Here is a 12620-nt window from a genome sequence, read left to right as displayed (position 1 = left end):
GTTGAAAGGATTTTTAAGGTTTTTTAATATCGTCGGATTTTTTAAACGATTGCATGAAATTGGTGAAATCCATTTTAATAACTTAAATGGATTTCAACCAATTTAACAGTATTAAAAAAATCCAACAGTCTTTAAATGATATAATGATTTTAAGGTATTCAAAGGAATTGTCATGCAATTTAATGCAATTCTCTAGAATTCTAGAAGATATAAGAAACGATTTTATAGTAATAATAATGTTTCAGGACATTTTAAAATATTGCATTGCATTTTAAAAGGATTTTAACGAATTTGATCAGATTTCAATTATGTTAAGGGTTTTAAATGCTCTGAAGGTATTTTCTGTATTTGAATGCATTTCTTAGAATTCCAGGGAATTTATTATAATATAATACTGTAAAACATCGTATTAAAAGTGAAATATTTATTTAAGTTGAAGACACGCCTCCAAATTATGCTTTTTCTAATAATAGAGCCGTGTTGTCTCCAAAATCAGATATTTTGGTAAAATTAGGACACTTTAAATCAACTAAATGATCACGTCATTTAAAGATATTCAATAATCCTTCATTATTATTCAATTAATATAAAAATTTTTATCATCGGATAACATAAAGACTAGAGGACACTTAAAAAGTGATTATAACTTTGAAACTAGGAGAAGGGGAAGCTTTATTTTGTAACTGTGCTATTAATTCTGAAAAAATTTAGATCTTAATCACTATTTTGAAAGATATGAGGCCATACATTTCAAAAAAGTAATCAGGGACACCTTACTATGCAAGAAATTTATTTATCCAAACACAAGCATATAATATTCCAAGATCACGATATTGTCAACTTTTTGATTTTCACCCATATACTATCCTAAAATAATCAGCTTTTCAATATGAAATTTCTTTATAATTTGATTCTTCAGAAAAAACTTTAATCACTAGGAATATTTGACTGTCCAAAAAGAAAAAATAATAGTTCATAATTCAATTTCGTAATACTTGACATGGCACAATTCAATGTTGACACTGGAAAATGAAAAGTTGGAAGCTGAATGTGGGATAGTTACATAGCAGCCTCACAAAAAAAAAAATCAGTAAACTGAGCTAAACATCATGTTTATATGATTTTGAGGTCGCTGAATCCGAATCCGGGCTTATTTTTACTCTGCCCGGTCAGAATCAAGTTCAATTGAAAGTAAAAATGGATAAAGCCATTGGGTCGGAGGAAACCTCTAATCTCAGACTTTTTGGGGTCACTGCTTCCGAATCCGGGGTCAATTTGACACCATCAGGTCAATATAAAGGTGAAGTGAAGGTCAAAACGAAGAAAACCATTGGATCGGAGAAAGCCTCTACTCTCAAACATTTTTAGGGTCGTTGAAACCGAATTTGGGGTCAGATTGACTCTCAAGGTCTAATGAAAGTCAAAATGAGAACAAACATTGAATCGGCGTGAACCACTACTTTAAAAAGATTTTGGAGTCACTAAATCCGAATTCGGCGTCATTTTTACCTTATTAGGTCGAGATGACGGTCATCCCGAAGCTCAACATTTATAAAACCATGCAGTTGGAGAAAACCTCTACTATTAGACGTTTCTGGAGATGCTGAATCCAAATCCAGAGTTAGTTCGGCCGCATAAGTTCGATTCCATGATTTTCTCAATTTTGTCATTGGAAAGACTTTCATCCCGAGCTGACGGGGTAAAAATTACCCCGGATTCGAAAAAACTACCTTTACTTGACCTTGATCCTGATCTGATGAGGTCAAATTGACTCTAGATTTGAATTCAGCAACCTCAATAAGATATAGGTATTATGGTTTACCTCAGGTTGCAGAACCTTTTTTTGTGGGGCTGTTTAATCGCCTCTAAGAGTAAACATTAAATTTTTGAATTAACTAATTATCTTTTTTTCAGATCCTCGAGTAAGGGATTGGCCTTTACTGGGAAGTATATGGCCAACTTTTTTAATAGTATTCACTTATGTATATTTTGTGTTTCACTATGGTCCACGATACATGAAAAACAGGCCAGCATACGAACTGAAGACTTTTATTCGGCTTTACAACATTTTTCAAGTCGTTTCAAATGCTTACATAGTCTACGAAATTTTAGCAGTTTATCCCGACGCAACAGCGTTACGATGTGACACAGGTGATTATTCCTGGAATCCTGATGCAGTAAGAGTACGTCATCATAATACAATAAAATAAAATAAATAATAATCAGGGCTGCCACAGACTAATGTACTTGACAAAATTGACTAATCAAAAAGTAGCTAATGTTCAGAAGACAAAAATAGGCCCATGTTGGTGTAGTTTACTACTTACCAGGGTGCGCAATCTGTTTGGGTACGAGTTCTGCGAAAATTCAAATTTCATAAATGAACAATAGGTTTTCTTATAAAAATTGTAAATAACAGTTTATACTTCATTCGTGAAATAAAGTAAAAGTGTAATTCATTCAGTTTAAAAAGAAAAAATTTAATATTTTGAGTACGGTCAGTTTTTCTTGCGCAGTTCTGAATTTTCACAAATATAACATTCTTGTTTACTGAAAGAACGATTCGAATTACATGGCCTCAAAAGTTTTCTATTTTAATAACGGAAAAAAAAATATTTTTCAAATTAAAAAAACAACTGTTTTGGAAAAAAATAGTTTTCTTTCTTCTCAATTCAACTTTTTTTTATCAACATTTTATAGGTTGAAGTTTCTTCTCTCTGTTTAAAAATTGAAATATTTTGCCAAAATTTCGTCTTTTACTTGTTTTTGTTTAATTCTCGGTTAGATCCCTATCTTTTTTATCTGAAAAATTACATAATTTATTGAAAAATTCATCCCTATTGATTGAATTTACCGGCTACAAGCTTAAAATATTTTTTGGTTGAAATATCAACTATTGCTTTTTACGTTGTTTGTTGAAAGATCATCTTTTTGGTTTAAAATAAAATATTTTGGTGAAAACTAGTTTTTTTTGTTAAGAATTGATTGCCTCAAAATTTAACTTGCCATTTTTTAATAAAAATTCGCCTATTTCAGTTTAAAAATCAACCATTTGGATGCAAATTCATGTATTATATTGAAAATTCGTTCTTTTGGTTGGAAATTAATCGTTACGCTTGCCAATTAATTTTTTCGGTTTTAAATCATTTTTGGATTGAAAATTTAACTGATTTTTGAAAAATTTGTTTTTATTTTCTTAAAAAGTATTTTTTAATTGAAAATTCAACTATATACTGTTTGAAAATTAACATTTAAAAAACAAATCTTCTTCTTATAAGTAAAATAATTTATTATGGTTAAAAATTAATTTCTTTGAATGAAAATTTAACTACTATGCTAAAAATATTTTTATTTTGTTAAAAGCTAATATTTTAGTTGAAAACTCATCTTTTTGGTTTAAAATTAATTAATTTTTTTTTTTTGAAAGTTTAAGTATTTTTTAGAAATGTCTTTTTTATAGTTCAAAACCATTTTCTTAACTGTAAATTAAACTACTGTTTTTATTAGAACTACATTTATTTAGATTAAAAATAATTCCTTTCGATAAAATTTTTACTATTTTATTGAAAATCTTTTTTTCTAAATTAATTTTTGACCTTCAAAATTGAATATTTGCTTGAAAATTTGTCTTTTTTTTAATTTAGCTGTTTTTCATTTAATATGAAAATCTTTTTAGTTTGAACATCAACTATTTTATTTTTTAATCAAAATTGATCTTTATTAGTTAAAAATTCTACTATTTCAGAAAAAAAAGTAAAGAATTTGATCAAAACACGTACTTTGGTTTGTTTTTGAGTAGAAGAGAATGTTATGTTTAACAAATTCGGAAAGACGCAAGAAAAAAAATCAATAATTGAAATATAAAATTTTTTTCTTTAAACTGAATTACTTATACTTGTAGTTTATATTTCAAACGAACTATAAACTCCTATTAATTATTTGTATCAAAAAACTTTTTTTGATTTATTAAATTTAAATTATTGCAAAAATCAAAAATTTCGATTCCATTACATAGTATTTATTTGATTGGGGTTCATTTATAACATTGGATAAAATTCTATTGCTGAGTTCGGCTTTGAGAACCAATGTATAACTTTTTGATACTTAACGGCTATATTCATGTTTCGATACTTTGCAATAGAAACTAGAAAATCAGAAGAATATAAAGTTTAAAAATATGGCAACTATAAGGCATTCAATTATTTTACTTAAAATAATATAGGTACTATATTGAATAAAATAGGAATATTCTTTCAATTGCTAACCCCCTGAGTAAAAATATTGCAATTTCAACAAAATAGATGAATTTTTAACTAATTAATACAATTTTAACCCAAAAAATATGAATTCTGACCCGAAAATACAACAGTATAGAAAACAAAATGTGATCAATCCATTTGATTTCATTTCCCGATATTTAAGGATATTGAGGCTTGTACTTAATTTATAAAAATGAAATTTGAATTAAAATCTGAGAGTTTTTTAAATAAATTAAGTGAAAAAAATTCTTTTTAATTTATTAGACTTGAAGTTATGAACAAAATAGCAATTGATTTATTCCGTTTTGATTAAACTGAGGCATGTTTTACTCATTATTCGTGATGAAATGATATCAATTTACAATGCATAATTTTTTCTAAAAATATGCAATTTACTGTAGGAAAGAGGAAAAATATTTTATTTTCTTTCCTCAACCCAATTCTTATGCCATATGCTAGTTATTTACGTCTACTTACACATTGGAATTTCAAAACTGAGCTTTTAAAGAAATTTTCTACATTTATGAAAGAAAAATTATTTAAAAAATGATTCCAAACAGAAGCAAAATAAAATTACCTAAACATTTTGTAGACGAATACAAAGGTGTTTTCGATTCTTTAATGGGACGCTTAGTTTTTTTAAAACTAATTACACAATTACCCTGGACATTTCTTTTTTACTTTTAAAAATTATTTTTTTAAATGTAGATAGATAAATTAATAATTATTATGAATTAATTGTTGTTTTTTAACGATATGAATACCGCCAAGTTTAGAATAAAATAAATAAATCAACAAAATAGTTAAATCTTTAACCAATAAAATAAGTTTTTATCAAATTAGTTTAACTTTCGACCATAAAAGATGAATTTCCAACAAAATAGTTCAATTTTCAACAAAATTATTAAATTTTCAACAAAATAGTATAATTTTCAACAAAAGAGATGAATTCTGAACGAAAAATATAATAATGGACTTCACAATTAAAAAGAATTCAAACTTTCAAGATCAGCTGTACTTTTAGTAATAATTAAATCATACTAACAAATATAATTGTTTAAATAATTTTTTATAATTTTAAATGACAGTCTTTTTGGATAATGCTAGAAAGTTTTTTTTAATATTCAACTTTTTGTCCACTTTGCACTTAGACCAATGTCAATATTGATGCAATTTAAACAATGGAACTGTTTAAACAAATTATTCTTGTCTATAACTATCTTCTTATAGTGAAGTTAGCAATTTGCAGTTTTTTCTGATTTTTTCTACTTTTTGTCAACTTTTTTACATAGATCGCTGTAATAATTAATGAAATTCAACGAAACTAATTGTTTAAACAAATTTGTATTTTTTATAAATATCTTCCCTTATATGAATGCTACCCATTACGGGGTTTTCTCGACATTTTAACTTTTTGTGCACTTTTTACTTGATGAGATAACACTTAATGCAAGTTAAAAAACATGATTTTTTAAACAATTTATTATTGTTTATAGCTACCTTCTCTTAGGTTATTCTTAGAAAGCTGCTAGTTTTTCCTGTAATTTTGAGCCTTTCTTTGACTTTCTCGTTAGGAAAAAATAATAAATACTAGTATTAATTTAACAAAAAGTATCTCAGTAACTAAATCCAGGAAAATTTTTAACATATTTCAAATATATGTTTTATTTTAGAAAAATAAATTCTTAAAAAAAAGATGGTTTAAAACACGATTCCCTTATTATTTACTTATTGTTTTTTCATAGCTAAAAAGCCAAAACAAAGATAAAATTTCAGAAAAAACTGAAAATTTCTAGCATTATTTAAGGAGAATATAATTAAAAATAATGATCATTTGTTTAAAGAATTATGTTTGCTAACTGGGTTCGTTAACCTTACTCTGGTAAGTGGACAATTTACAACAACAAAAACTGCAACTTTCTAGTTTGAAATAAGTTTAAAAATAGACAAAAACGACGAATTTCTATTTACATTCAAAGAAAAAATTGCTAAAAAGAATAATAAATTATTTATACGATATGTTTAAAGATTTATTTATCAGCAGAAGGCAATATTTTATATATAAGAAACTATTTTTTATTTTAAACCCAGCAAAATAAATATATTTATCACTAAAAAACTCGCGAAACACAATTTTTTACTTGTAGGGATTTTTGAGACCCTTTAAAACAGGCATATGGGAGTGATATTTAAAAAAGAATTATTTATTTGAATTCTATAGGTAATTGTGAGAAGAAATGGCGTGCTTAACTTTATTCATCTAATGTTGGTGATTCTGAATAAAGTTTACAAAAACTTATTTTTTGCTTATGGGAAATACTTTTCAAATTTCATGGGGCTTTCGGAACCTTTGAACAAGATTTATTTTTAAAAGAAATTTATTTATTTTGTTGAGGATTCAAACAAATTTGGGTGCATCTCAGCAGAGATTTTTTTTAATATGGGACAAACATCATGCTGCAGATGAAGTTTTTTCCTATACCAATACAGAGTTTTAAAACTTGCAGTCCATCAGCCATTATTTCCTGATGAGTGAAAGATTTTAATGTACCATTATCTTACGATCATTTCAGAATACTCAACTTTCGGTATCTATAAGTCCCAGCAAATAAATTACAAAAACTCTGCAAAAAATGTATGAATTTCTTTGATCCTTTCTGTATGCAATAGTAAATTTTAAAGTCATAAATAATAATTACTTATTAATTTAATAACAAAAGATTAGTAAAGTGTCACCTCCAAAACTACACTTCAAACGGAGATAATTCTTGAGGCAAATTATTGAACTTTTTGACTTCTGACAATGGTGTATTTAGTACTAATGAGCAAATATGCGCTTGCATGTTTAAAAAATTATTTGCTTCTTTGAAAAATACAAAGAGATTTTCGATTCTCGAAGCTTATTTTTTTAATTTATTTCCAGGAACTAACAGCCATTCACAGTTAAGCATTCTGAAAAAAACGTAACCTTTACCTACAAGATGTACATTATCTCATATTTTAGAAATTTTTCCTGCTGAGATTTTCTCCATAATCTGTATAGAAATGAAGGATTATAAATTTTTTGGATAGATAGTAGTGTACAAAATATTTGCATAAGAACAGCGTTTTCTCATTCAGAGAGGTATAAATGGCAATTTGTTATTTTAAGAGATGCGCATAAATGAATCAAATGGTATATCCGGGTAAACATGCAAACATGCCCCCAAAGGGAATCAAATGTTGGGTCAGACTTTTAAAAGCATACAAGCAAAAAAAAATTTCCCGAAATTTAAAACCATCAGCCGCCATATTGAATGAGTTAAGGAGGTAACATCCAATATTTTTTTTATTTTCTATCCCTGTTTCTATTTTTAGAAAAAAATCTGAAAACATTCACCAAACTTCTTTCAATAGTTCTTAACGCACATGAAAAATTATGCTTCAACATGTCGGTTTGTAATTGATAAAGCACGTGCCACTGTTTTTATTAATGTCTCGTGATTTTACTTTCATCTTATTGTCTCAATATTGTCGTCAGTAAAAAAGCATGGAAAAGATCTTCAATTCTATGACTATATGTGTGTATGTGTGTACAGGGCGTATAAAAAGTTCCAAGACGATTGTATATTTTCCCGGATTAAATATTTTCCAAAAGTATTCAGGTCCTTCTTAGAGTTACTGTGAACGAGGCATTTCTTCAAGGTTATATCAAGATCAAATTGTTTTTTTTTTCAAGTAGAAACTCCCTTATTTGACGTCAGCGGTCGAAATAGCGGGAAATTTTAAGTTAAAAAATGTACTCAGGTCCAAGACCAGGTGTGACCTTCATGGTCCCTCAAGGGTTATTTAAACTTAAGCAAGGTTTCGAAACATCTGTGAAGCGCAGCTTCTGGAAATAATTAATAACGACCTTACTTATTTATTATAGCAAAGTGCATTTAGATGTAACCTTAGACATGAATGCGCTTTTCAGATGTTTCCAAACCTTGCTTAAGTTAAGAACCTTCTAGTGACCAGGATGGTCACGCCTGACTAATAACCTGAGTACATTTTTGCACTAAGATTTCCCGCTCTTTCGATAGCCACGTTAAATAAGTGGGTTTCAATTTAAAAAAAAAAAAAAAAAAAAACAAACAAACAAGTAGACCTTAAAAAAACCTTAAAGGTCATCGCCAAGTTCCAAACCACGGTCACCATTAAATTCCTCGTTTAAAGTTACTCCAAGAATAACCTTAAAGTTTTTAAAACATGTTTTGCCCAGGGAAATATTTAGCCGTTCCGGAACTTTTTGGACACCATGTACAATGTATTCAATAGTCTGTAAATACACTTATATCATTGGATTATATAAATATATATTCAGGTATCAATAAGCCTCAAGTGTTGGAATATGTGAAAAGTAGAGTATTTAATTTTGTATACGAATATCCCCGACATTTAAAAATCTCAAAAAATTCAAACTCATTTTCTGAACGAAACTATGTACGAAGGGAATGATAAATGGAATTTCGGTGAATTTTAAAACATTTTTTAAAGATAGAAGAAGAGAAAAAGTAAAACAAAAACGGACATCAACCCCTGCCCCACGTCTAACTCTTCCAATATGGCGGATAACTTTTTTGCATGCTTACCCGGCTGTACCCTTTGCTCTGTTTTTCTAGATAAAATATGAAATTAGATAGATTGAAGGGTATCAACTGGCCTTTTCTTTAAAAAAAGTGATAAAAAGTAACTTAAGTGACTCTGTGGCAGCCCTTATAAATAAATTTCCTTCTCAGCGAATTCATTTAAATAACCAACAGAAATTTAATTTCAGGCAGCAAGGGCTTGTTATTACGTAACATTATTGAAAATAGTTGACCTCATTGAGACAGGTCTGTTTGTCCTACGAAAGAAGGACAACCAAATTTCATTTTTACATGTCTATCATCACATAAGTACAGTAGTACTCAGCTTGATACTTACCAGATATTTTGCTGGAGGAATGGCAGTTTTTTATCCAGCACTAAATAGTACAGTTCATATAATAATGTACAGCTACTACTTTTTGAGCAGTATAGAAGGAATTAAGAAGGAGGTTCATCGCTTCAAGCGCTATGTAACAATAATACAAATGGTAAGCAAATTTTTTATTTCCACGAACACTCGAGTAAAAATGCTTCGACTTGAGTTCGACTTGATTATGTCTTGAGTTCGTCTCCAAGGCATCGATATCTGGCTGCGTCTCAAAACTGAGTCGAGACATAAGCCTTCATCTTACCTTCATGGCCACGACAAGTAAAACAGCGTTTACTTGCCTTAAGTCGAGCCTTGTCTTGGCTAAGACAAAGTTTACTTGACTCAAGACGAGCCTTGTATTGACTGAGTTTGGCGAACCTTTTTTGGCTCATAAATGGGATTAAAATTGATGAATGAAAAATTTGTAATTATTAATTAATTTATTTTTAATTTAAAAATTCAGAATCGGTGAGTCTGAACGAGTATAACCCTTAAAAAATGTCTTCAAAAAAATATACATTGTAACTTTCTAGAAGGATCTCCTATGCTGTTAGAAATACGTAAAAACAAACAACATTTTCGGTATCATCGTCAAATAAGTATAATACAAATAACAATCCGTAAATAAGTTGATTTAATATGCATATTGTATGAAAATATACAAGATTGTTTAGGCATTAACAAAGATTAGCTTTTATGACTGTTAGAAATAACCTTTTTTATGAAAGGTATACGCTTGAAGTTATAAGCCGCACGTGTTGATGTCATAAAAATACGACTTAAGAGATAAATTTATGTCTTCAAGACATAAACAATTCTCTCTAAGACATAAATTGAAGTCTGGCTCCGTCTCAAAACTGACATGCTCTCAAGACATGCGTCTCAAGACATGCTCAAGTCGACCTTTTCGACTTCAGCATGTCTTGATTGGAGGCAATTCAAGTCGAACTCAAGTCGAAGCATTGTTATTCGGGCAGTTATATAATAAAATGGATCAAAAATTACAAATTCTGGAATTCTAAATTAGTCGTATGAAACAAACATTTAAAATGCTCTCATACATCAAGATCGATTTGTTATCTAAAAAAGTGATGTAACGTTTGTTATCAAAAGTTCTGAAATCATTGTTGTTGGAAACCTTATAAAACATCTTGAAATTGTTTTATATCTAATTAAATTTCGGACAATTAAGACTATAAATAATCCCTTTAACAATAAATATTATTAAAAACGTTATGCGGATTGAGGAGCATTCGTGCTTTCTAATACAGTTGCACGGCTAAATAAAAACTTTCAAATTATGTGATAAATTATTGAAAATATTATGTTTTATGCTAGTGCTTTCTGCTGAAAATTAAAATTTTATATATTTGTAGACTATGTTACTACAATTTATCGGAAATTGGCATTTTAAAACAATATTTATTAAATGAAAATCTTCAAGAGGATTCCCTATAACCAACAAATTTAGATTATGTTATGTTATGCCAACATTAAAAAAAATCATTAGATTTCAAATAAAATTTACAATTTTGAATAATGTTAGGTTATATATTTCTTTCTCACTGGGAATTGGGATTTGTGAATAAAATTATTCGATTACAAAGATACAAATTTTTAGAACAACTTTCGCTTTCTACTTATTTTAGCATTTTTGACTGTAAATTGGTATTTTTGAACAAAACTAATTATACTTCGAACAAAATTTACAATTTATAAACAGATTCAGGTTATATTCACGTTTTTTCACGAAATAGCGTTTTTTAAACAAAAATCATTTTAGATTTCCAAGAAAATTTACATTTCTGAATAATGTTTTGTTTATAATGTGTAAAGTCATAGAAATACCGGTTTCGAACCAAATTTGAAATGCCAAGTTCATAATATTGATTTCGTCAAAACTGGTGTTTTTAATAAAAAATTATGAGTTTTCAAGAAATATTTATAATTTCATCAACTTTAGGTTATGCTGGCATGTTAAACCAGAAACTGGTATTTTATAACAGAAATGACTCAATATAAATCTAACGCTTTTTGTTCAAATTATTCAATTTTAAATCTTGAACAATTTTGAATTGTGATAGCGTTTTTAACATATTTTTTTAATATGTGTCATACAAGATTTAAAGAAAAATTTCATTTTCGTACTAAAAAAATGCAATCAAGTTGTTCAAATTTCATTCCAGAATGCAGATTTTCTAATTTCCGATTATAATAACCAAGCCTTACGGTTTTTTTCCTCGTGCATTTTTGTCACTGAGAACTTTTCAGTTTTCAGGAAAAATTTTTCTCGTATTTACACTAAATGAAAATACCTTTTTATGACATCTGGAAATGCAAAAAAATTGGAAGAGAAAAAAATGTAAACAGTTTTACGATCTCAATACGAATAGATTTCGAATTCCAGAATTTTTATTTTCGACCTTTAATAAAGGTTTTGACTGCGTAGTAAAATCTACTATGATGAAATCTAACAATTTTGTTTAACTTTAACTTTTGATTTTTAATTAAAAAATTGCCTTTTTTCAGGTGCAATTCGTCTTTTTGTTGTTACATGCTTTCGTCGCTATGAATCCATTATGCGTCGTTCCAAAATTCCCAATCCTTGTTATGGTTCCAAATGTACTTGTAAACTTTTACTTATTTTATGACTTTTATAAGAAAACCTACCTAGGTTCGAAAAAGAAAAAATAATCTCTAGGAGATTCTATGTCATTTAGGAATAATTTTGTCTTCAATAATTAGAACTATTTTAAATAACGATCTGTCTTACTAACTGATTTTCTTTCTTCGATTGAATTATTAGAAAAAGTTTGTAATAAATATAATATATAATATATAATATCGTTCGTTTACCAAAAAATTAGAAAAGATTCAGTAAATAAAATATTTATTTTAGAGCATTAGAAAATTGAATGTTCTTTTCGTATATTTCTATTAAACATTTTCAAACAAAAATCTTAAGAAATGTTTAACCGCTAAAATAAACTATGTGCTATTTTCGATACCCTGCGATAGAGCTTACGTCACTTGCGTGAATAAGCTAATTTGTGTCTCACCTTTGGAATAATCAATCACTTTCTAATTACATACCATTAGATATCACTTTAATGACTTTAAATTTCCAATTTAAACAAATTCATGAGAAAATTACTTCATCCTGATAACACCTTAAATTGACTGTTTCATCCGAGAAAAATTTTTTCTACGCGATTAACTGCACAATGCATATTGTATATTATTGTATATTATTTTAAAAGTCACCGGCATTTTTAATTAATTTTAATTATAAACAGTTTATATTTTTCTAACTAACAAACTATTTACAACTATGCTTGATTTGTGTGATTAAAATGACTATATATTTACGACATTTTTAAG

At 28.0% G+C, this 12620-nt stretch overlaps 1 protein-coding gene across 1 annotated transcript; it reads left to right on the top strand.

Moving 5' to 3' along the window:
• Positions 1-1197: 1197 nt before the first annotated feature.
• On the top strand, positions 1198-11933 carry LOC117170869 (elongation of very long chain fatty acids protein 7-like). The gene is made up of 4 exons (XM_033357913.1): positions 1198-1300; positions 1915-2183; positions 9058-9357; positions 11811-11933. The coding sequence occupies exons 1-4, from the start codon at positions 1198-1200 to the stop codon at positions 11931-11933; spliced, it is 795 nt and encodes a 264-aa protein (XP_033213804.1).
• Positions 11934-12620: the final 687 nt, after the last annotated feature.

Source organism: Belonocnema kinseyi, chromosome 4 (assembly GCF_010883055.1).
Source record: "Belonocnema kinseyi isolate 2016_QV_RU_SX_M_011 chromosome 4, B_treatae_v1, whole genome shotgun sequence".
Taxonomy (NCBI): domain Eukaryota; kingdom Metazoa; phylum Arthropoda; class Insecta; order Hymenoptera; family Cynipidae; genus Belonocnema; species Belonocnema kinseyi.
Note: the sequence above shows the minus strand (reverse complement) of the source record. Positions and strands in the feature narration are given on the sequence as shown.